General features: G+C 39.6%; 2 protein-coding genes across 3 annotated transcripts in view; both read left to right on the forward strand.

Annotated features, from left to right (window-relative positions):
* The first annotated feature begins 196 nt into the window (after nucleotides 1-196).
* tubgcp5 (tubulin, gamma complex associated protein 5) lies at nucleotides 197-17529 on the forward strand. 2 transcript variants are annotated; one of them, XM_039810895.1, is made up of 23 exons: nucleotides 197-823; nucleotides 934-987; nucleotides 1642-1750; nucleotides 1960-2056; nucleotides 2166-2245; nucleotides 2622-2757; nucleotides 2873-2990; nucleotides 7210-7299; nucleotides 9552-9645; nucleotides 9732-9984; nucleotides 11573-11775; nucleotides 11866-11981; nucleotides 12648-12916; nucleotides 13375-13573; nucleotides 13923-14111; nucleotides 14201-14383; nucleotides 14747-14831; nucleotides 14917-15037; nucleotides 15200-15351; nucleotides 16329-16454; nucleotides 16600-16688; nucleotides 16900-17000; nucleotides 17148-17529. In XM_039810895.1, exons 1-23 carry the CDS (start codon nucleotides 690-692, stop codon nucleotides 17192-17194), a joined length of 3045 nt encoding a protein of 1014 aa, XP_039666829.1. In that variant the 5' UTR covers nucleotides 197-689; the 3' UTR covers nucleotides 17195-17529. The 2 variants fall into 2 exon arrangements, with proteins under 2 accessions (XP_039666829.1, XP_039666830.1); XM_039810896.1 differs by lacking the exons at nucleotides 16329-16454; nucleotides 16600-16688; nucleotides 16900-17000; nucleotides 17148-17529 and adding an exon at nucleotides 16152-16322.
* Nucleotides 17530-19921: 2392 nt separating this feature from the next.
* cyfip1 (cytoplasmic FMR1 interacting protein 1) overlaps nucleotides 19922-26085 on the forward strand; it is a 53905-nt gene continuing 47741 nt past the window's right edge. Inside the window, 1 exon segment of the mRNA XM_039810407.1 lies at nucleotides 19922-20202. The gene's annotated coding sequence lies outside the window, so the exon portion shown is untranslated.

A 26085-nucleotide genomic window follows, 5' to 3' on the forward strand; every position in this document is an offset into this window, starting at 1 on the left:
AAAACAACCAGATTATTTTGCTTTCCTGTTCACACGTACGCAGTGAAATAACGTTACTCGATAAAAGTAATTGTTATAAAAGCGTGTAGTTTGTACTTAGCTAGCTATCCCGTTGTGAAAACAGACACACACAAAAAACATAGCTATATGCGTTAAACTACGTAGGTTGAGCACCGTTACGTTGGGGAAATATCAAAGAGCCTTGAAGAGAAGAGGTTCCAACGGTTGCTACGTACTGTAACTTGCTGGAGTAACGTACAATTAATTGTGGGACATAGCGATAAATTAGTGCTCCCTTTGAATGGTGTATTTAGTCGGTTGTGTGTTCTTATCACTAGTCATTGGACGTTTTCGCTGCACAAGTTGACAGTTTTAAACATGAACTTTTACATGGAAATTTAAACATATCAATGTTTAAGTTTAGGTTGATGTTGCGCATGCGTATTCAGCCTCGTTTGTTGTTGGAGGCAAACGCCGCGCGGTTGTGAAATTGAAGGAATCAGTGGAAACGTAGCTAACGTTGTCGTGTCTTTGAAATAAATGGCAGTATTTAACATTTTATCTTTCGTGCTAGCCCTTTAGTTTGCAGAGTCGCAAGGTCAGCAGCAGGACTGACCGAAAGCGAGTTCTACTAGCTAGCTACATGCTTGTAACGTCAAGCTAACTGCAGCGCCGCTGTCAACATCAACATGACACACTGGAGCACCTTCGAAAAGGAGACAGAGAGAGAAACGAAAGCGTTAATAAGATGTATCAGCGGGGTCGAGGAAGAGGATGACCAGAACTTTCAGCTGGCACTGAAATTTGCCTGGACTAATTTCAGGTGACATATGCATTGACAGGACTGGAGCTAGCTTGTCAGCTGCTAACATGTAAACAAACGTTAGCCACAAGCAGTGATGCTATGCTAGTAATAGTCTTGCTTCTTGACAGGTTTCATCGTTTCTTGGACGTGGACAGCCATAAAGTCCAACGCAGTATAAGTGGGTGAGTGAGTCTGTGGTGCTAGTTGCTCTTGCTCTGTCTACTGTCTTTTACAGACGCACAACAGTTTTATATTTCATAAATAAAATCAGAATCAGTTTTATTGGCCAAGTATACTTACATACACAAGGGATTTGACTTCGGTAGGTGTTAACTCTCTTTACATTCAACAAATAGACATGAAGTAGTAAACATTCAGTAGACAAATAGTAATATAGACACATACTGTACAATAGAGACAACAATATACATATAGGCACATATTAACTTAATATACAAAATTACAAATATACAGTAAGACATAATATCAAGACAAGTACACATGGAGTGGGATGTAAAGTGCAAAAAGTAAGTGTGCAAGATGCATATTGGAATGATAAGTATGTAATGTGTGGAGAAGTGGGTGAGATTACCCCACTTATCCACAGTTCAGTAGAGTGATGGCAGTGGGAAAGAAGCTATTCTTATGTCTGGATGTTTTTGTGCGCAAGGACCTGTAGCGCCTGCCAGAAGAGAGGAGGTTAAAGAGATTGTGTGCAGGATGCCATAGTTGTTATATTAACACATGATATTGCCATTGGAAAGATCATGTCTTTTCACTCTTCTTTATATTACACTACAGGTCTTTTACACAACACTGTCTGTTGTGTTTTTCAGAATCTATGAAAAGCTCATGGTCCACTCAGACGTGAGTAAAGCAGAAAGCTGGATGAGGCTGACTGAAGAGTTCCTGAACACACCTTTACCTAATACAGATGGAACAAAGGTATGGCACAGTCTCGCAGACATAGGCTGACCGAAAATGAACACTCATTAGTGGAGTGAGGCGCTATGATCTAACATTGCCCTCAAGACAAATCCCCAATAAATAAATTTTCTCCTGGGCCATATATTCTCAGGCCAAAAGCCACAGCATCCTGACAATATATGTGAAAAATTACGTACATGACCGTTTTCTTTGTGTTGTTTTTGCAGAGTGATGTACACTACAGTGTCCTGTCACTGCTGCTCTTATTATCGGAGTCCCCCTCAAACACAAACTTTACTGAGAGACCCAGGGTAAAGGAGGCCGGTGAGTTGATGTCTCACAGATGCTTAGTTTTACTAAGTGTAACTTTTAAATTCTTTTAAAATGCTTGCATGTCCAAGTTCATCGTTATCGCTTTATCTTGTGTCTGCAGAAGAAGTGGACAACTTTGACTGGGCCAAATATCTGATGGAGGGTGAGGACATAGACATTGGACCATATCCAGATACCCCTGTGAGTAAATCATAATAAAACCCACCCTTTATGGACATGAGGGGTGCAGAGTTCCCTTGGTCATGGAAAACCTGGAAAAGTCATGGAATTATTAAAATCCTTGAAAAGTCATGGAATTTTGATTGTATTTAATTCAACTAATTGTTACAGTAATCTTCCGTGGATTACCTTCCACATATTTATTTACCTGTCATGGAAAAGTTTAGAAATGTTGTCCATGAAAATGTGTGGGAAGGGAACCCTGTTGTTGTATTGCACCATTGGTGCGTAGTAGCTGTAAAGCTGCAGTGAAGTAGGCAATCCAGCAGAAATAAAGCGGCCCCCCGTCTAGTTCAGATGGATTTCTAAATCATTCTTTCTGTTTTGTTTTTTTTAGGAGTGGTCTGAGGAAGAGAGCGAAGATGATGACAGCCAGCAGCCAATCAGCAGGGAAGACTCTGGGATCCAGTTGGACAGAACGCCCCAGGAAGACCAGGACAACAACAACAAGACAGTTCCAGTTACATGGAAAGGTGAGACAGATCACTCAGCATTTTCATAAACACACATTTGTGTGTCTACATTTAAGCTCTTTTTGAGTGTGTGTGTGTGTGTGTGTGTGTGTTTTGTGTTTGTGTGTGTTTCCAGTGGGTGAGCCTGACGCTCGGGCCTGGCTTGAACAGCATGTAGTGACACCGTACTGGGTGGCTCATGCTCCTCGTTTTCCTCACAGCTTGCATTTGCACTCCAACTTGCTCAATGTGTGGTAAGTAAACCACACATTTTACCACAACGCTTACAGCAGTGCTTACAGCTTGCTGCTGCATTCTGTACGACTTGCAGTTTGTCCAAGGATGATTTGTTTAAGCAGGTGTATAGTACATTGCAATAATCCAAACGAGAAGAAACAAAAGCATGAACAAGCATCTCCATCTCTCTTTGAGAAACCACAGATCTAATTTTAGCAATGTTCCTGAGATGGAAAAAACAGGAACGAACCACGGACTTCACATGACTGTTAAAACACATAGATTTGTCAAAAATGACACCCAGATTACGCACAGCATTGCGGTCAAATACTGATAGAGTCCCAATAGCCTGCTTTATCCTAGAGGTAATATTATCTGGGGCAAAGATCATCACCTCAGTTTTGTCAGAGTTTAATTGCAGGAAATTGTCAGCCATCCATTCGTTAATGGAGGCTAAACAATTATGCAATAATGACAGTTTGTCTAGCTTATCAGGGCCGAAAGATAAATATAATTGGATATCATGAGCATAACAATGGTAAGATATACCTTCAAAACTACCAATAATCTTACCAAGAGGAAGCATATAAAGACTGAATAGCAAAGGGCCAAGCACAGAACCTTGGGGCACACCACAAGACAAAGGAGCAGAGTCTGATATGTAAGTTCCCATAGCTACAGAAAAACTCCTGTCTGAAAGATAGGAAGAAAACCATTCCAGGGCTGATCCAGTAATGCCCACCGTTGTTTTCAGTCTGTTAATCAGAGTGCAGTGATCCACAGTATCGAACGCTGCACTCAGATCCAGAAGGACTAGAACAGAACATTTACCCCCATCAGCAGCCATCAGAATATCATTAGAGACTTTTAGGAGAGTAGTCTCAGTTGAATGGTTTTTTCGAAAACCAGACTGAAATTTATCAAATATATCATTGGAATCCAGAACTTTATTTAGCTGGCTGCCAACCTATCTTTTCTAAAATTTTTGAAATAAAAGGCAATTTAGAAATAGGCCTGTAGTTTATAAACGAAGCTGCATCAAGATTATTCTTTTTCAATATAGGCTCGACAACAGCATGCTTAAAACAGCTAGGGACCTGGCCCAGCTGAAGAGATAAATTTAAAATTGAAACCAAACATGGTCCAAGCAGATGTATGGATTTTAAAAGTAAAGATGTTGGTAAAATATCAACAGGACTTTGGGAAGGTTTCATCGAGCCCACTAGCTTAATAAAATCATTCAGGGACAAGGGGCAAAATGAGTCCAGTACTGAAAGTCTCTGATGAGTAACAATATGGGGGCTTACTGATGGAATGATGCCTGCCCTGATAGCAATAACCTTGTCCACCAGAGGTGTCAAAAGTATTCACATTCATTACTCAAGTAGAAGTACAGATACTAGGGTTTGAAAATACTTTTGTAGAAGTTGAAGTATCAACTCAAGCTTTTTACTTAAGTAAAAGTGTAAAAGTACTGGTTTCAAAACTACTTAAAGTATAAAAGTAAAAGTAATGTAAGGCAGAGATCTTCAACAGGAGGTCCTCAGAGTCATTGTAGGGGGGCCTCCAAATTATTGTAAATTTTTGAGTCTTTAAAAAGAAAAAAATTAAAATGCCTTAACATAATTCCATTATTAGCAAATATAAATTCCCACTGATGATAGGCTTACTGGCCTATAGGTTAGGTAGTCACTAAGATATCAGCCCACAGATACAGTTAATCCTAGATTTACTGTGCCACATATGTAACATTCAAATATGATTTATAAAATCATGCCAACAATTAATATTTTAATAGCTTATGAAAAAAGGGTATGTAAGAAGGCTTCAGGTTGCCCTAACAGTTATTGTAGGCCCAGTTTAATATGCAACTTAATTTCATACAATATGTAGTAGGGGGTCCCTGCTACATCTCACTTTAAGTTAAGGGGTCCTTGGCTTAAAAAACATGGAAGACCCCTGATGTAATGCCATTAAGGACAAAAGCTTAACCCCAAAACGTGGGGACAAAACCCCACTTCCACAAAAAACATTTTTCTAAAGGCCATAATGACTATAATAGCTAAGGTTATATTAAAATCGTACCTGCAAACTCAGAAGGGCTGAAAAAGGTGACACATCTCTTCTGTGTTTTTCAGACAAGGGCAGCTACAGTCTGGTGTTAGAATCCTCTCCAGTGAAATACAGACACACTTTTACACCGTTTAGCTGTCAGCATTTTAACCGTGTTCACTCCAGCTGCTAGCTAACGGTAGGCTAACGTTAGCTGCTGCCAACTGTAGTGTTAACTAGCGTCCCGTGCGGCGATGTTTCAGTTCCCTCTAAAGTCCGTTTTCGGAGCATCAGAGAGAAGCGCAGTCATTTAAGTGGCACCTTAATAAGGCACCGAAATCCGCGTTGCTATTCGGTCCGGTAGATAACGGTCGTTAAGGCACCGGTGGCGTATTAGCACCGGGTCTGTGCAGGTGCGATGGATCGCGTACAAACCAATAGGGTGTCGGAATGGTATATGTTTATACTTCTCATCCAACCACAATCACATTCACTCTCTCCGGATGGAGCGATCTGGATAGTTTTTTTTTTTTTTTTTTTGAACGATGACAAGCCGGAATGAAAACAAGCCGAACTGAAATGTGAGTAACGAGGCTATTTTTAAAATGTAAGGAGTAGAAAGTACAGATAATTGCGTGAAAATGTAAGGAGTAGAAGTAAAAAGTATGCTGTAAAATAATTACTCCAGTAAAGTATAGATACCCAAAATTTCTACTTAAGTAAGGTAACGAAGTATTTGTACTTCGTTACTTGACACCTCTGCACAGGGACAGTACACTTGGCGGGGGAAACAATATTGTTAATAGTATCAAACGGAGCTTTAGGATTGTTTTTACAGGAAGAAATCAGCTTCGTAAAATAAGAGGCTCTAGCCTCCTTGATCGTTTCATTTAGGTCAATTAAGAGCTCTTTAAGATACAGGCGATGGACTTGGAGCTGAGTTACTTTCCATAAACGCTCAGTTCTCCGACAGATACGCCTCAAGCTGCGAATGGCGTCATTCATCCACGGGGTTGTATTAACAGAGGGTAATTCTCTAATTTTAAGAGGCGCCACTTTATTCAGCAGCAGGTTGCAATGATCCAGAAACGACTGTGCACATGCATCGACATCATTCGAACTAAAAACCGAGCTTAAATCAAATGCAGCTGAAAATTTCTCAACAGTGAGCTGGTTAATAAAACGTGAGCTGGACGCCCGTTTAGCAGGCACAGGATCCTCATAACAAACAAGATCAAATGAGATGTATTTGTGATCACTAACACATACATCATCGATGCAAACATTATTAATGTTTAAACCATGAGAAAAAACAAGATCTAGCGTATGTCCCTTGCTGTGCGTAGGACCGAAGACATGCTGAGTAAAATTAAAAGATTCAGTGATATTTACGAATTCAACAGCATTTTTGCAAGTATCATCATCCACATGAATATTAAAATCCCCAGCAATAATCACTTTTTCCAGCTTAATGGTGGATGATAAGAAATCAGAAAAATCCTTAAGAAAAGATGCCACTGGCCCAGGTGGCCGATAAATTAAAATACAATAAAATATACTAGAATGGCCAACTTTAGTAATCTGTAGTTCAAAGGAAGAGTACGTGCCAGCTCTCATTGACTGGCAGATAAAATGTTTTTTAAAAACCACAGCAAGACCTCCACCTCGGCCCGTGAGTCTTGGGGTGCTGATAAAAGTACAGTCCGCAGGACAGAGCTCATTCAAGTGATAATATTCCAAATCCCGTTGCCATGTTTCCGTAAGCAACATAAAGTCCATGTTTTTGGAAGTAAATAAATCGCAGAGCAAAAGAGACTTATTTGCAGAATTGTGACTTTATTCTGATCATATTATGTTTATTTAAAACAGAAGAAGCCTTAATTCACATGACTTTATGCTCCCTCCTCCCATTATTTTTGCATTGCATTACAATTTTACTCTTGTAATAATACATGTGTGGGTTTTCAAAGCTGGTACCAATATCCAGTATTTCCCAGCCATACCAGCCACAAAAAATATGCGTTTGTGTCATAGTTGTAGCACAAATGCAATCAGATTTTCAGATTTGACAAGCTCAAGATAATTAAGTGGTCTTAAACATACCGTAGCGTCATACTGCACTTTCAATAGTGTTTTATTTTTTGCATGATTAAAAATGTTAACCATCAGCGTCTCTCTTCTCAGGGATCAGCACTTGTATAACACTGATCCATTGTATCTGCCGGAAGAAAAGGCCTTTGTCACAGAGACCCAAGTCATACGGGAGACATTGTGGTAAGATGTAATGATGCTATGGTGTGTGACCGTGTTCATTGTACAAACTTACAAAGAAATCAATCTCCTACTTTCTAACAACTTGTACCTTTTTATATTATCGTGTAGATCCCCAAACAATCAAGTCCCTTTGAAATTGGTCCAGTGTTAAGCATGAGCGCTGTAACAGGCAGCCACAGACGGGCTGTAATGTAACTCTATGGTGTAAATGTGCATCGTCAATTTGGTCCACTAAAAGTGCTTTATTTGGCTGCTGACAGGCTCAGATTATTATTCTAAGTGTCTGACAACATTATGGAAATTATCCCTTCAGAGATGGACCTTTTAAAACCTATTCAAACGTACAATATGTAACTTTCTGCCGCTAGGGGTCTCCGTAGACAGTGGGGTCTCTTAACCAAAACAATGGATTGTAAACACGGACTTTTGATGACGTTGGGAAGTTGCGTGGAATTATGGGAGTTGTAGTTTTTATTGTTAAACACCTTCGCTGGTTAGAATGTATCTGTTCACGGATGAGTTTACCCATTCAAGTTTATTCACACTACGTTTAGTAACGTTTATTCATGTCATTCTAATAAAATAGCTGCATTTTCCCCAACATAATTAAGTTTTTCTTGATTCGATGTGTATTGGTAGCTGACCAGTTAGCTAGTGAGCTAGCAAGCTAACATTAGCCAACAGCTAAAACCACAATGACTATCACAGTATATTTCACATGTCAATGTCACCTTTTGGATGGTTTCAACACCGGGCGGACGGGGTTTGTTGTAACGCCAGCTAGCTACTCAACGAGGCTGAGAGACGGGTGTGGGTGGGGATTGCCGGTCGATGGCCGTTGTGCAGCAACGGGTTAATTTAGCTAACTGTAAAGACATCTAAACGAGAAGGGGGGAGAAATTTGGCACGAACACCGTTAGCACTAACGGAGACGTAGCTAACGTTATGGATGGCCGCTGTTGTGACTCGGATCTGGGTCTGGGCTTCATTAAACTGTTGTTAGCGTCGTAAGCACCCAGCTTAGTTAAGTAAACCCGAGTTAAGTGCTGTATAGTACTTAAGTACTGTATGGATTGCTGGAATGATGGCTATTGGCTGGTTAACGGTAACTGGCTTCATGTCCCGGCTGTGTTGTCAGCTCTCATCCCGAATGAAGTCTCTTTGCGCCGGGGGAGTGAAGCAGACAGACCGGGGTGTGCTAGCTGGCTAAATTAGCATTAGATTAATCGTCTATCTATACAGCTAACGTTAGCGTTACTGGTGAACTCATTCGTGGGTTAGCCCAGCGCTGCTTTTATCCGTGGTCAAAAACATTCATGCTACTAATAACTTTATGAGCGTGTTGAACGATGTTGTAACCCTACAATGTTATCCACCAAGCATTAGCAAGCATTAACGTTAGCTACTTGTCAACCAGCACATTGTAGTAATGTTAAGCTGGATTGATATTGATATGTATCAATAAATAAGATCTCTGCTGTATTACTGTGTTGCAAAGTGGCATGTAGTTAATCACAAAATGATGCCTTTTGGCAGAAAAAGCAGTGTTACGGTTAGGAGTATTTTTTTCTTTGACATTGTATGATTTACAATTACGGTCGAACGTATCATCTGGGTGCTTTGACGGAAGTTACGAGTAAGTAGATGGTGAAAGGTTATATGACGCCACTGACGGGCGACTAAAGGAAACGTCCCTCCCGTGTCTGAAAATTAAATAACAGATTTCTCTGGGTTTGACATTTGATGGAAACATTTAGGATAGTGTAACTACACAACTCAAAAAAATATATAAAAATATGTATGGTTGTTTTTAGACATTTTAATGCAGAAATGTTACATATTTTACCTTTCTGACCGTTCTGTTTAAACAGAAACCGCTCTGAGATGTTTTTATGTTTAAAAAAAAAAAAAAAAACTCTTACTCTTTTAACAGAAAGGTCGACCTCCTTTGAAATCCTTTCCATAATGTTGTCAGACACTTAGAATATTAATCTGAGTCTGTCAGTGGCAAAGCGAGCACTTTTGTGAAGGTAAACAAGCTGGACAATTGCCCTATTAACTTACATTACAGCTTGTTTCTCCGCTGCTGACTACAGCGATCTTGCTTGATACTGGACCAATGTCAAAGGTTGTTGTTCCCATCAGTCACTTGGACATAAAAACATAAGAAATTAGGGTTGAAAAAACAGTAGTTACCCTTATCTTGTTTTTGTGTTATCATAAAGTTAAGCTGTGTGAGTGTTATGTTGCAGGCTTCTCTCTGGGGTGAAGAGACACTTTATATTCCAACACCATGATGGAAAAGTGTCAGTAAGGAATAACGTGGTGGTAACTCATCTGACCAGTGTAAGTTGAAAATTATTTGTATTATTTCTAAATAAATGTGTCTATTGCCTGCTGTAGTAACAGTCTTTTCTCTTTGTGTGCTGCAGAACTGTCTGCGCTCTGTACTGGAGCATATTGCTGTGTACGGGCAGGCGGTGTTCAGGCTGCAGAGGTTCATAGACGAGGTGACGGGGTACAGCTCGGAGCCGTGCCCACCAGGCTCCGGTTCCTCCTACAGCTCCAAGAAGGGCTCCGAGCCTCCCTTCAGGACCTACCAGGCCTTTGTGTGGGCACTCAACAAGTATTTTACCAGCTTCAAAGAGGAGCTCACCACAATTGAGAGAGAGATCATATGCAATGGCAAGTGCAAGTATGGTTTAGGAGGGGGGGGGGGGGGGGGTGGTGTTGGTGAAATGGTTGGGTAACTCTTGATAGGATGCTTTTAAATCTACATTACGGTGTAATACCAGCATATATAATTTCACAATCCTGGTGGTCTAGGGCGTAATTTTCCACTTGGGGCAGGGGGGACATCCTGTTTGTGTCCCTCCCCACTTTCAAATTAGTTTGATATTATTATTATTATTATTATTATTATATATATATATATATAAAAGTCTCAGGGATTGGCCACTATTTTAAGCAATAAAGTAAGACAAATGTTTCCTTAGTACTATTCTTTCTGGCATAATTTCATTATTTCCTGGATTCTGTATCCCCATAGTCCTATAAATGTATGTATAAATGCAGGAAATGGGATTTAAATCGAGAAAAAAAAATTCTGGCAGAGGACCCCCAGACCCCCTGTTTTGTGTCCCCCCTACTTCTCAAACCAAAGTTACACCCTTGTGGGTGGTGTATAGTTTTGCATAAAAAACTGGTAAGGAAGAAATGGCTGTTTTAACGTATGATAGCTCGCAGTGTCCCTGCGTGTTTATCAGGGGGGTAAATCACAAGTTTAATCACAATATGATATTATTTTGATTCTTTGTACAACGATACGATTTTTGCTGATATCACAAAGTCTCCCACAATATGATTTTGATTCAGTTTAGGGGCGATCGACACGTTAGGGATAATGTAGAATAAGCATGTAGAATTAGAACCCCAACAGGGTGATGCAGGAGTCTTGAATCCGCCTAAAGGAGTTCAATTCACAAAAATAACCGGCCCGCTCTACATTATCCCGCTTATTACACAGCTACTTATTCAGAGGTTACCCACTGATGACGCCTGCGTCCCGGTGGAGATGGTTCGCTTTACCGCTGATGAGCTCGTCTCTCCGGGGGAAACCGGGTCCGGTTTGGCTGTTAGCTAGCCCCGTTTCCTCCACTCTCTCTCTCCCTTTGTGAGCCGCCGATCAGCGGTATTGGCTCTGAATGAGCACAAATATTGATTTAAAAATTATCCGCCAGAGTCTATGATCAAAACTATGTCCATGACAACGGTCTGTAATACTTAGCAACGGTCTGTTATATAGCAAAAGCAGACCGCAGAATGCTGTGAATGACCAATCAGAATTGAGTATTCGACCAAGCTGTGTAATAAGAGACGATATCATCGTCCATTTAACACAATCGATGACATTTCTGTCAACTCACAAAAAGGAACTAAAATATGATTTGACAAATGTATTACTGAGCTCTTCCAGTTATTTAAATGAAAAATAAACTTTAATTTTTTTAATAAAAATAAATTGGCGACTCTTAAAGATGACCATATGTATTGATATTTTTCACTTTGCATTGATAATATTAGATCATTGATCAATTAATCGATCTATCGATCCAGATGGATCCCTAGTGTTTGTGTCTCTTAAATGAATGACCACCTGCTGCTCTCTGTGCAGTATTGCTGTATTGAACATTTGTCCCCACCCCTAGTTAATGGTATCTAATTCATGAGGGGTTAATTTCTTATGTCAGTGTCATGTGATCATCTTTTGCAGATGAGACGGTGACCCTGTCTGCCGTTCTGGAGCGACTCAACCCTCACTTGGCACAAATCAAAGTGCTGCACAAAGTCTTCTGCACCGGAGTCGCCGAAGTCCCCCCTGAGACCCCGAATGTGGTGCGGGCCTCTCACTTGCTCAACACCCTGTACAAAGCTATCATAGAGTATGACAGCGTCGGGGAAGCCTCAGAGCAAGCGGTAAGTTTGAGGGTGAAGCTCAGTGAATTCAACACATCAAGGAAACAGTCTGTATGTATGATCATTGCTGTGTGTAATTTTCCCTTGTAGGTGGCCTTGTTATTTTCTCTGTGGACGGAGACAGTCAGACCATATCTGGAGATTGTGGATGAATGGATTGTTCACGGCCACCTGTTTGACCCTGCCAAAGAGTTCATCATCCAGAGGTATGTAGCGGAGATGGTTGAACAAGAATCTTAAAACATTTTGGTGGCTACACTACAGTAAATGATACTTCTTTCCCACTGGCCAAAAAATCCACATACACCCACTAACATCTGACTTTTGTCTGCAATGGGAAAGGTTACAATCTGCATTCAATCCCGGGACATATGACTGCAGTAAGCACGGTAATTTCAGTATGCAAATTTACGCTAATATACACCCATTTTCGGCCCTTTTTTAAAGGTGGTCTAAGTGATGTCATGCGTTTTTTAGGCTACAACATAGTGTATGGACGCGAGCGAGAGAGTGAGAGAGTGATGGTGAATGCAGAGCGATCGGTCTGAGCAGAGGAGAGTTTAAGTGTTTTAGCGAAGATATCAAGTGAATGTACAGCAGAGTTTGCAGTTTTGTGCACTGTACCGGAAAGTGGTAGCAGGAACAATAACAACACCTTTTTTGGGGGGAATTAGTGACAATGAACAAAACACACACAAAAAAAAGACAGGCATACTTGTCTACTGGCAATAGGAAAGGAATTTCTCGGCTATTTTTAGCAGGTTTACCAGTGTTTAAAAAAACCTGCATATACACGCAAACTTTTGTGGGAAAAGGGTATGACAGAGACACTCAATAGGCTGAGTTTTTCCTCATATTTTTTTCCCGCTCAGGAACAAGGACGTCCCAGTGAACCACAGGGACTTCTGGTACGCCACGTACACGCTGTACAGTGTGTCTGAGACGGTGGAGAATGAGGAGAAGCTGAACGATGCAGCCAGCGGGAGCTCTGGAGGCGATCAGGGCTCCAGCAACAGGCAGCTCACCATGGTGTCCTTCCTCAAACCCGTGCTCAAGCAGATCATCATGGCCGGGAAGTCCATGCAGCTGCTCAGAAATCTGGACTGCAAAGAGACGGAACAGTCTGAGAGATCCTCCAGAGGTCAGTGTATGCTTTTCTGTAGCTGTGCACCCAACGTTTTTAATTTTTTTTATTTTAACTAAACAGAGCAGTGTCTAGAGCTGCAAAGATTAATCGATTAGTTGTCAACTAATAAATTAATTACCAACTATTTTGATAGTTGATAATTGGTTTGAGTCATTTTTTATGAAAAAAAAGTAAACAATTCTTTGATTCCAGCTTCTTTAATATGATATTTTCTAGTTTCTCTTCACTCCTATGTGACAGTAAACTAAATATCTTTGAGTTGTGGACAACACAAGACATTTGAGGACATCATCCTGGGCTTTGGGAATCACTGATCCACATTTTTCACTATTTTCTGACATTATATAGATCCAACAACTAATTGATTAATCAAGAAAATAATCAACGGATTACTGGACAAAAATAACTGTTAATAGTTGCAGCCCTAACAATGTGAAATTTTTGCATTGCAGATGCAGAGAGGAAGAGTTTATACACACTGTTTCTGGAGTCAGTGCAATCACGCCTTTGTAGCCAAGAGGAGTCTCCCACAGACACCGTAACGGAACAACAGGCCACCAGGAGGAGCCTCATAAAGATGCAGGCCATCATTGCACAGAACCTGGAGATCGAAGACGTCCACGATCCGTTGTTGGCCATCAACTTTGCCAGGTAAGCGGTTACCATTACACTCGCATTACAAAGAACTCCTCGGACTGCTCGGCTGGCCTTTGTTCCGCTCAGGGATAAACAATGAAGCAAATACAATGCTAGAATGTGAAAACAAAAAACACTTGTAATCCACAGCTGTCATCCTTTCAAGAACAAAGCTTAGGGCCTCAATTTAGCCATCATTATATAATGCCTTTTTTTTTGTGCAACTGCTGGTTTTATAATCTCACAAATTGGTACTGTCCAAAGATTTCAAAGGGATTATATGTATTTTTTTCGTCCCAGACTTGCGTTGGTAAATCCAAAGAGTTCTAAAATCTTAAGTAGCTCTGGTCGGTTTCCTCCTCAGGCTGTACTTGGAGCAGACTGACTTCCATGAGCGTTTCTCTGGAGGCGATTTCATCGTGGACCGCTCATCTCAGGCTGTCACCTGCCAAACATTTGAGCTCACCCTGCGCTCTTGCCTCTACCCCCACATTGAGAGGAGGTACATTGAGTGCTGCGGGAACCTCATGAAGACACTGAAAAAAGACTACAAGTAAGCATCTCTCATGGGGTTATATGAGTGAGGACTTTCTTTCTTTTTTACCACATGTAGAGCATTTGAGTTCCTTGATGTCTCCACAGGCTGCTGGAATACCTCCAAGCTATGAGGAACTACTTCCTGCTGGAAGCTGGAGACACCATGTACGACTTTTACACGGCCATCTTTGACAAGGTGCAGGAGAAGGAGAGCTGGCAGCAGCCGTCTTTTCTCAACGTTCAGCTGCAGGAGGCAGTGGGACAGCGCTACCCGGAGGACAGCGGCAGGTACTACATGGATTTACAATAGATACATTAAATCTTTATTGTCATTTGTCATTGTCATAAAATTTAAATGGTAAAATATCACTAAAAAATCTAGATAAATAACACAATGAGGGGAGATGACACACTATATACTTATGGGGTTATTGCACGTTCAGTTCTTGGGGTTTATTGCACATTAGCCTAGGGAGGAGATGGAGAGGAGGGGGGTTTGTATATTTTACTGCCTGTGGGGGAAAACTTTCAGATTTATGTATCTATCACTAAAGAATCAGATTGAAGGTATGTTATGAGAATTAGGAGGATCACTTCTTTTTTATATAATTGATAAGTCAATATTTTCCAACATCACTTGATATTTTATAGGTTGTCAGTCTTCTTGGAGACCATTGACCCTGCCAGGAAAAAACATCCTGTGAATAATTTAGAAGTGCTTACCCTGGGTTACAAGGTAAGCAACGTAAATGTATTCGCTCACATTTTGTCCGTGCTTTTTTTTTTTTCAAACTGCCATTTACTTATTTTACTCTCCGCAGGTTCCCTGGCCGGTTGACATTGTGATCAGCTCGGAGTGTCAGAAGATCTACAATCAAGTGTTTCTCCTCCTGCTGCAGATCAAATGGGCCAAATACAGTTTGGACACACTTCGGTTCAGTGGTATGAGTTTAAAATCCTACATTCTCCAAAAATAAAGCTCCATCAGTTGAGATATGCATGAAAACAACTTGGTTATGTGTAAATATCCTCAGGCTACGGAGCATCCCCCCAGTACATTTTCAGTGTCATTTCTAATATGTGCAATGTGTTTGTTTCTTCTAGATTTCACAGACATCACTAAGAAACTGGAGGGAGCTCTGGCTGAGGAAGTAAAGGTCAAAGAGCCTATAAATCAGCAGATTCACAGAATGTGCCTGCTGCGGGTCAAACTAATGCACTTTGTCAACAGCCTTCACAACTACATCATGACCAGGGTGAGACCAGTCACAGAGCACGCCGTTTCACAGCAGACATTTCAACTCGTCACAGGAGGAACACCACCGGTGTCACTAATAACCAATTAATGATCTACAATACCAGAACCACCAAACCAACCAAAGCAGCTAAATGGAATTTGGCCATCATTCATTTTATTATTTACACATTTATTATTTACACATTACACACGCGTTTTCCTTCTGTGAAATGTCAAAATGTCTTCCATGGAAAAGGCTTATCACACATTGTTGTGCATATCCGTATTTTTCAAATCAAAAGAATACAGTTTTATATGATCAGTATAGCACTGCTGTTAAAGGACCATGTGGTTTCAGATGTTCTCTTCCATTATTGACAAATAATGTAACTAGGGCTGCCAATCAATTAAAATATTTAATTGCGATTAATTGCATGATTGTCTATTGTTCACTTGCGATTATTCGCAAATGAATCACACATTTTTGATCTGTTCTAAATGTAGGTAAGAAAAGGTATATTTTAAACGTTTTTATGCTGGAATTTGAGACTCAACGTACTCCGGTGGTAACTCGGTTCACATGCAAATAACTTTAGTCTTCCCGAGAATAATCTGGAAGGCCTTTGAAATTGAATTAGCCATTTGGAAGACTCTTTTCTTTATCCATTTCTGCCCAAGCGCATGCATTAATCTTGCATCAAAAAAATGAGTGGCATTAAAAGGAATTTGCGTTAACTCATTATCGAGTTATTTTTACAGCCCTAGTTATAACTTTATATATTTCTAACTGACCAGTTTTTAAAGCAAATCATTCTGCAGGTACGGTATGCTGCAAGTAAAAGAAGAGAGACTATTTTGAAAAGTCATATTGGTGGTGCTTTCAATGACAGCAGGAAAGTACACAATTTGATTAAAAAAAACACTAGTATGGTACTTCAAATTGAAATGTAATAATTTGCATACAACCTTAAATCTGTCTGCATTGTATCTCCGCAGATTCTACACAGCACGGGACTGGAGTTTCAGCACCAAGTACAGGAAGCAAAGGACCTGGACCAGCTGATCAAGATCCATTACAGATATTTGGCAACCATTCACGACCGCTGCCTCCTGAGGGAGAAGGTAAACGGCACTCCCAGGGAATAGGTTTAACTGCAGATTTGGTTGAGGGCAGCTATTGTCCTGTCCTGTTCAGATTGAGCTGGGCTGGGTGAGTTTTCTACATGAATTTATGACACTTCACTGTTGTCCAATGTTGTTTTCAAAGGTCAGTTTTGTGAAAGAGGCAATAATGAAGGTTCTCAATCTAGTCCTCATCTTCTCTGACCGGTGGCAAACTGGATTTGGAGCCTGGAAGTAAGAGCTTTTAATATAAACTGGGGAGAAATAAAAATCTAGTCTGTATTATAATTGTGGTAAAATTGTTTAATGATTACAAGATATCCACATACTAATAATGTATTTGTTGTCTCAGAAGTACCAACCACCAAACCCCAAATCTGTGCTGCTGTAGCGTTATTGACAACCCTGGTTGTGTCTAAAAATTGTGTTTATCTTTCACGTTCAGGATCGAGTCCATCGATAAAATGGAATCTGATTTCAAAAACTGTCACATGTTCCTTGTGACGATACTCAACAAGGCTGTATGTCGTGGCTCCTTCCCTCATTGTAAGTAAAACACCGATCCAGGTCTCTGTTTTCCAATAAACTAACATGTTATATTGATTATCTGCTAGTTCTTTACTTTATGCACAGATAGGAATATTTAACATGAGGTAATCACATTTTTTGTTACTGCTTTTCCTCCCGGTACAGTGGAGTCTCTCGCCCTCTCCCTGATGGCAGGGTTTGAGCAGTGCTGAGGAACCACGCTGTCCATGCTGTCTGTTTGATGTGGTGGACTGAACTCCACTGTTTGCTTCTCTGTCTTGTTGCTGTCTGTTTTCTGACTGCTGTCATTGTTCATCATGATGATGTGCAACATATGATGTCATTATCTGCTCCGATTGCTGGAGATGGACTCGGACTACGAGATGTTGGAGGATTATCTGTGTCTTTTTAGGACCCTAGTCAAACAAGCTACTTGTGAACATACATTAAGAAAGTGTAACTTTTTGTATGAAGGTGTTTTTTATGAGCTGTTATGTCGATTGTTAATAATGTGTATATACGAAGCACAATAAATCTTGAACAAAGATGTAGGTATATGCCATGTTTTTATTCAACAGAGTAACATTGCTTTACTATAAAATTTCTTTTTTGGTATGGACACTAATCGACTAATTCATGGTTTACACAGTAAAGCAAAATAACTGCAGATTGTTGCACAAGTTTGATATTCTTTAATGCTCTGAAATTTAGCTCTTTGTTTATAAATGATATCCCAAGATACTACAGTTGATGTCCATACAAGACACTCCTTGTAAGGAAAGAATTGACACACAACTGAATAGGTATGTTAAAGGTCATGGGAATCCCGTGACAGTGTGGGTGAGGAAAAAGATATTTTTTAGAATGATATCTCACTTGATTTGCATTATCTTTAATTAACCATGCACACTGCATATCTATGGTAATTTGAAAGTATTGCTTAATGAGGTACAGTAAGTAATGGAAACAAAATTACAGCAGTATCGACCTGTTATTTCCAGCCAATGAGCAAATTGTGATCATTAACAATGAACAAGGCCCTCTGTTTATGTTGCATTATGTATGACGATAGCAGCCACCACTGCCAGATAGCTCTGAAGTAAACCATGATTTAAAGGCTTTTCAAAAATGATCTGTTTTGGCATGGTTTCAGTTGGTTCCATTAGGTAAAACAGTGTACCTAATGACTTCATAGTGGCAAACTGCTATGCCTCATTGCACAAGCAGTATTGCTATATGGCTTAGGTAAATGTACATTATCTAGAATGTATTAATTCCAGACAATGTTCCCTTTCTTTACTTCTGTTCACTATGTATGGTATAAGAGGGAGATTAGACTTATCCTATTAGCCTAATTTATCTTAGAGTTTGATAAGGGGCAGTGTAGTGGCTCAGTGGGGAGCACTGTTGTCTCACAGGCAAGATGAAGGTCCTTGGTTATCAGCTGTATGGCGTTGGGAGTTAGCATTTTTTGTGTGGGGTTTCTGCAGATGCTCAGATTTTCTCCAATACCCCAAAGACTGTATTGTAAATGTATCTGCCTGGGTTTATTACAATGGTGTAATTTCGGCAGTGGTTGTAACTTACTATTAGTTTACCTGTCTAAAAGTGGTCTGTATTAGGTGGTTGTGTGCTTTACATTTGCTATTAAACAAAATAATACAAAATGAAAACTTGGTAAGTCCAATTGACATTGCATGTGTACATAAAACATACTTATAGTGACTATAGTATATACCTACTACTAATAAAGACCTGACAATCACTAGTAGTAGTTAAATTAGTTAAAGCTTCAGTGGGTAGAAGCAAAAAAAAAGAAACCCCAGAATTTGAAGTAGAGTGAGACTTTTTCCCTCTCTGTCGAAAGGGAAATGCATGCACAGAGCAGCCAATAGGAACACTCTCACTGTAATGACCTGTGATTGGCCAAAGTCGCCCATCATGGGCTAGATTTCTAAAGCATGAAAACAAAGCCAAGAGATGCAGAAGTCTAGTTTTCTCTTAGACCACTTCTAAAAGATTATTATGGATTTTTTGCCCAACAACGGCTTTCATAGCATCACCTAAAATTACATTAGCAGCTGTGCAGTGTGGACAAAAAACAAATGCTATTTTGGAGGGTTTTTTTGGATCCCTATGCAATACTTTAAAACACAAAGTTGTATTATATTTATTAAAATACTTTATATACTTATAGTTAACCCTCCTGTTGTCCTCGGGTCAAATTTGACCCATTTTCAAAACGTTTCTATATCAGAAATTTTGGGTTTCTTTCAACCAAACTGTCACAAAGATAACATATGGTTCCATACAACGCTCTTCACAAGTAAAATAAATGATCAGTTCACTACTTTTCATTGAATTTGGGTGTTTTATTCAATGCTATAGCATTTGAAAATAATATACATTAAAAAAATGCAGAAAAAAGTGACAAAAACATCAGAAAAAGTGACAAGAGTGTCGAAAAGTCGACCAAAACATTAAAAATAATTTTGAATTTTACATTTTGACCCAGAAAAACAAAAAGCTGCGTGGTTGACGGACAACACAGGGTTAATTCAAGATATATATGTATATATTTGTTTTGGGGCATTTTAGGCCTTTAAATCCACAGGACAGATGAAGACAGTGAAAGGGGAGAGAGAGGGGGAATGACATGCAGCAAAGGGCCGCAGGTCAGCGTTTAACCCACGGCCGCTGTGTCGAGGAGTAAATCTCTATGTATGTGCGCCTGCTCTATCAACTGAGCTAACCCAGCCACATTCAAGATTTTTTAAAAGGAAGTCAACTCCAACATGCCCCATGCTGTGTGTAGCGTGGGGAGTACGTGTGTTTTGTCATTAATCACCCTCCATACCCTCGGGCAGGTTGTGTTTTGTCACTAATCACCCTCCATACACTCGGGCAGGTTCGTAGGCTACTGTACATTCCTTTGACTTTACCTTTCGTCCCTGCCCTAGCGGATCAGGCTAGCACCGCAGCTCGGAGCAGAGTTTCCTGTTGAGTTTCCCTGTTTGAGGGACAGGAACTCCCTGTTCGGCTTCCCTCCCCCGCCCATGATAACACCGACCGAGGAAAGACGAGAGAAGAAAATTAAAGTTGGATAGAGGACTTCCAAACCTGGACTTCTCAGTCGCCAGATGGATCAACATTCCGGTTAAATGGCTCTCTAGTCTGGCTCATAACCGCACAAGTTTTCCTTGCTAACCAACAACTCCGGGTGAGTAGAAATGATTGCTCGCGAAGTTGGTTTCAGTGTGTATTTCCAGCTAAGTTAACCAACCAACCCACGGTGGAAAAAGTTAAGCGGCATAGCTTCGGGTGTAGCCTTTCGTACAGCCGCTTTGTTAAAGCTGTGCGTTAAAAACTTATTTCAAATGGACTTCAGACTTATTCGCTTGAGGGGGTTAACAGCTTGTTGCAAAGCAAAGCCATTTTCCTGGCTCACAGGCCCGAGCTGTGACTAATCTCAGGCCACGGCACTGAGCAGGGATATGGCCATTACCACAGCTACATGTTGGAGGCAGGACTTCCAGGACTTGTTCACATCAAAAGCTTACTATTAACAAAGATTTTCTCGCGCTGAACTTCATTTTAGAATAATTTGTCACTGCTTGTGAGTTGGAGTAGAGCGTTAATGTGTCCTTCAGGTGTGATCGCCGCAGTAAGATAGTTGCTGTTAAAAAAAGTCAAAGTTATACACCAATAATTGAGCTAACTGTCAGTAAGTGTAACTGAATGAGTCTTTATTTCTTCATTTTCCTCCGACCTTCTGGTTGTTCCTTTGGGAATTAGCCTACTGCAATAGGACAGATGTGTTCAGGAACCAGACTGTATTCCACACCCTCCTGATGTTGCATTCGCTGCCCAGCCATTCATTGTAAATACCAGTTCAGTCAGCCTTTATTTTTTAAATTGAAAATTCGTTCTTCACATGGGGAAATATAATTTCTTAGTAATGTCATATCTCATATTTTTGTACAAGATTATATTGTCAGTTTAGATTAAATTGTGGCAACTGCTGTGTCGATTTTGAAACAGATCAAACCTGGAAAGTGTGGCCGTGTAATGACATGAGGACTTTATTTGTTGTTACAGTAAGTAGACCCTTATCAGTGTTTGGAGGACAGGAAGGAAGGAAGGAAGGAAGGAAGGAGGGAGGATGATGATACGTGGTAGGCCTAATACTGTAGGTTAAACCACATCTGTTGGCATTTTGGTGAAAGTGGTGTTTTTTTTCTACCTGTGGTTGAATTTTGTCTTCAATGATGCTGTAAAGCTAATTTAGAATAACACACTTTAAGTGACATACTCTGTATTCTTTATATAGTAGCCTACAGCGGTGAAGCCATTGAAACTGAATAGTTGGTTTCCATTTCCACTATATCTGTGTCTGATCACTTATTAAAGTTTTGAGAGAATGTAGAGACGTGTTAAAGCTCTTATGAAGGCTAAAATACCCTTGACTGTTGCATTTATTATTTCAGCAAAATGCTGTTGGGTTGATGGTACTGTGTTAATATAAGACTTTTTGGTGAGCACTTGATGTATGCACCACTGAGCATTCAGGAAGTGTTGTAAGGTGGTATGAACAGTAACATTTTGGAGAAGTATTGTCATTTGTTTGCACTGACTTTAATGGTAAAACTGAGATACTTTCAGATTCATTTTCCATTGATATAAGGTGTAGGAATTGGTGTGATAGCCCGCCATGTGGTTTCACACCTCTGTCTAGAGAAACAATTACAACTTCCTTCAGGGTGGCACAATGTGATGCAAAAATCTGACACATGGATGGCTTTCATTGCAACTATCTGCTGTTTTCTGATTGCCATCTTTTAAGGAAATGCCGGCAGAGCATATGATTGTTGCTGTTGCATCTGTTTTATCACTTCAGAGAAATATAGTGGCTTCCTCCTTGTCTTCAGATGTGAAAGGGTGACAGTGTAAGCTTCTGGTATAGCTTGCAAAAGTGTTAAACATTGAATCTGCTTAATCAGACATGAGACGATTGCATTTGAACATTGATAGCCATGCTGTACCACACATGAATGTTTCTGCTGCTGTTCAGTGGCTAGTTTAAAAGGTCAGTTCACCTTCACTCAAATGACAATTTTAGGGTACTCGTACGGGCACCCAGTCGTGCATATAGTTTAATTTTTATCTGCGGAGGTTTTGATATATCTCTCCTTAACTTGTCTGCTGCTCATTTTCAGGTTCATAATTGTATTTAGATGTTGTATCAGACTAGGTTTACATGGTTTAATTTTCAAAAATACCATATTTTTGTTGTACTACACATTGCTGCAGCTCCTCTTTTCACCCTGTGTGTTGAGCTCTATGTTTTAGCTACAGAGGGAGACATCTCACTTCTATCCCATCTTTGTTGGGAGTCGCACATGCTCAGTACCTAGGTAAGGACTACTAGCCAGTCAGAAGCAGAGTATGAGGGCGTGCCCTGACAGTACCTAGGTAAGGACTACTAGCCAATCAGAAGCAGAGTATGAGGGCGTGCCCTGACAGTACCTAAGTAAGGACTACTAGCCAGTCAGAAGCAGAGTATGAGGGTGTGCCCTGCTAGCAGCTAAGCGAACATTATAACGTGTGTTCCAAAGTGACCACGTCTGTCTCTGAAGTAAAGGCTGGACTACAGTAGAGCTGTTTGGAGCAGTTGGTGAACAGTGTTTTCTGTTGGAGATGGTAAGTCCCTTTGGGGGGGACTTTGGGCTTTTTCACTTTGTAAACCTATAACATGCACAAAAAAGATATAAAGGAAAAGGGAAAAGCCAAAAAGGATTTTTATATATACATGTGTGTATATATATATATATATATATATATATATATATATATATATATATACACAACACACATATATATATATATATATATATATATATATATATATATATACACATATATATACACATATATATATATATATACACATATATATTACACACTTTAAAATTATGATTTGATTGGAAGAATATATCCACATATTAACATGAAGACAACTGTAACACCTGAACAGTACATGTTGCCGTTATGGAAGAGAAAAGTAGTTAGCAAGCGATTACAGAAGTTGAAACAGGTAGCTAAAAGTAATGAATAAATGGTAGAAATAAATAGCTAAAGGTAATGGCTAAACAGTTCAAATGGTAATTAATAAGTACTGGATAAATGGTTTAAATAGTTATCTAAAAGTAACATTAGTGGATATTTGGTCAAATATTCAGCTTCATTCTAAAACAGTAGTAGCCTAGAAGGCTTGTAGTACGATTGCTGACCAAACCAACCTTAACATTGACAGTAAAATTGTATAACAAATTTGACATTATTCACTTTTATATAATAGTGTTAAATATTCAGAACACTTTGGTAACCGATGAAGTTGTACGTGAGTTCATCTGACAGGGCTGTAGGGGGACCTCAGTCCAAAAATGTTGGGAAGCACTGTCTTTTCTTTTGTGATTATATTTTTTCTTTTTCCCTAGCCATCTCACAAGCCCACTCCAGGATTGACGGGACCCCTTCATTCTTCCATCTTCTTAAAATAATCTGTCTGGCTTTTATTAACCCTCCTGTTGTCCTCGGGTCAAATTTGACCCGTTTTCAAAAAGTTTCTATATCAGAAATGTGGGTTTCTTTCAACTAAATTGTCAAAAGAAATAACGTGGATGGTTCCGTACAACGCTCTTCACAAGTTAAATACATGATCAGCTGACTACTGTCATTAAATTTGGGTGTTTTAGTCAATGTTATAGCATTTGAAAAAAGATGGATAAAAGCGTCAGAAAAAGCGCTGAAAAAATATACAAAAACATCAGAAAAAGTTACAAAAAAAACGAAAAAGTGGAAAAGGTGACTAAAACCTCAAAACATCGGGAAAAGTGTCAAAAAAGACGACCAAAACGTTGAAAGAAGTTTAAATTTTTACACAGAAAAGTAAAGTTTTACGGTTGACAGGAAACCAAGGGTTAAACTAGTCTGACTCTGGACCCAGGGTAGCAGAACAATGTCCTGGCCGGTCTAGACTAGTGATTCCAACAAATGCTTGGTGCCCCCCCACATCCCTGTCAGATGAACTCAAGTAGGCCTATGTGTTCATTTGAATTGATTTTAAAAAGTTGTTATTTAACACTATTTTATTAATATAAGTAACCATTGTAACAGTACTTAAAAAAAAAAAATAAATAAATAAAAGATTTGGTCAGTTTAGTCAAGTTTGCATTAATTTGTCGACCACTTGCCACGAGTGGCAGAAGCTGGATGTTTTAGCCATTGATCCATTACTTCTGTTAAACATTTCAACTAGAGCGTCATAGATTAATCCATAAATTGTCAACTATCAAATTAATGGCCAACTTTTTTAATTGATTTGAGTGATGTTTTATTCAAAAAAGTAAAAAATGTCATCATGTCCTATGTCCTGTGATAAGGTCCAGGAGTTTTGGACCAGGATACATGATAACCTATGTTAGAGTTCAGGGACCAGGTTCCATTCAGCCTAAGATTATTGGTTCTGGGAGATGGGTCCATCCTAAGTGGGATGGATAAACACATAAGAAGCTGGGTCCAGACTAGTTTAATGATAGCCAGACAGATTCTTTTAAGAGGATGGAGGAATGAAGAGCTGCCGTCTATCCAGGAGTGGGCTTGTGAGATATGGCTAGGGTGCCGACATTTGAAAAAATATCATATCAATGGTTTGCCAGATTGGATGTCTAGACTAGAAAAGGTGGAAAGTAGCTGAGCTCAGCTTTGTGCTGGGGAGAGACACGTATGATGGGCTTATGGTGTTGTCATTTATACATACATTATGTTTATTTGGTTTATGGTTTTTGTCTATTGTGTCACTATTTTGTTGAATGGTCTTGAATATTGTACTGTCATCTTTTCTTGATTTTTGTCTCGGTGGCTGGTGATGACGAGGGGGGGGGGGATGTGTTCATGTTTTGAGTTGTATGTTTAAAAAAATAAATAAAAAAAAGTTAATCACAAAAAAGCAAAAATTCTCTGATTGCAGCTTCTTAAAATGTAATTATATTTTCTAGTTTTTTCACTCTGACAGTAAACTGAATATCTCGAAGTTGTGGACACAATTAATTGTAGCTATTTCAATCATGCAATATAATTACTTTTACCTAACTATTTCAACCATACTTAGTTAAGTGAACCTCTCTGCTCACTTGTTTACTAGTTTGTAGAATATGAATGTGTGGACATGTTTTTTCAATCACATTATAACATTAGTCAGGCTACAATCTTTCCATGTCCCTCTTGGAAACTGCAGAAGTAGGCTACCTCCTGGAGGTCCAACTATCCCTGGTTGGGAATCCCAGGTCTAGATAACCCACAGGCCCTCTGGGACTATTTCTGATATAAAGTAGTCTGTCCTGTTTGTTTCACTGGTTTTAGTTCTTCTTGTTTATGTCTAGACACTTTATCTCTCTTGATCAATGTTATTTTATCTTCCTTTCTTCGTGTGATTTCAAAATGAGCTAAGAACCTTAAGTGAACCACAGGTATTATTATTACTGCTGCGTGGGAGGGCCTTGTGTTTGCCCTCTGCTTGAAACACCTAGGTTACCTACTTTAAGCTCCTTACTGTGTAATTACAGAGGGAGCACTTACAAACACATGGTGTACAACTTCACCAGTGGGCATACAGGCCAACGACCTGGCAGGCTAAATTAACACTTTAAGATGCATGCCTTTTGTAATTGGTCTCTTGTCTGTTTCTTATAAGAGGAGAGAGCTCTGCAGTCTTAACAGGAACTGTGCACTAAAGCAAAAGCCACCAAGGTTCCTTATTTTTTTTTTTTTATAATGAAAATGGTTGTTTGTCAAAGGCTACTTTGTGTATTTTTTTTCTCCTTATTTTCGAATAGGCAGTGTCTAAGTACAAAAATGGATTTTTTGAAATGCAGATCTGTGTGTTTATGCTTTTATTGGTTACTTTCAGTTTCTCGGACATCAGTTCAGTGTCAGTCGTTCCCTGTGTTGAAGTAGACCGTGCATCACATGCTCTCATCGTCTGTGATTCATACTTCTCTGTTTTGTCACCAAGTTGTCTGATCTGCAGTATGTTACACTGCTT

The sequence above is a fragment of the Perca fluviatilis genome, chromosome 9 (assembly GCF_010015445.1).
Source record: "Perca fluviatilis chromosome 9, GENO_Pfluv_1.0, whole genome shotgun sequence".
NCBI classification, from domain to species: domain Eukaryota; kingdom Metazoa; phylum Chordata; class Actinopteri; order Perciformes; family Percidae; genus Perca; species Perca fluviatilis.

What these genes read in the sequence shown, in the direction of transcription:
- tubgcp5 (XM_039810895.1), top strand. Translation starts at nt 690, where the DNA reads ATGACACACTGGAGCACCTTCGAAAAGGAGACAGAGAGAGAAACGAAA. An exon ending in TTTGCCTGGACTAATTTCAG is followed by an intron (nt 824 to 933) that starts GTGACATATGCA and finishes GCTTCTTGACAG; the next exon opens with GTTTCATCGTTTCTTGGACG. An exon ending in GAGAGAGATCATATGCAATG is followed by an intron (nt 9,985 to 11,572) that starts GCAAGTGCAAGT and finishes CATCTTTTGCAG; the next exon opens with ATGAGACGGTGACCCTGTCT.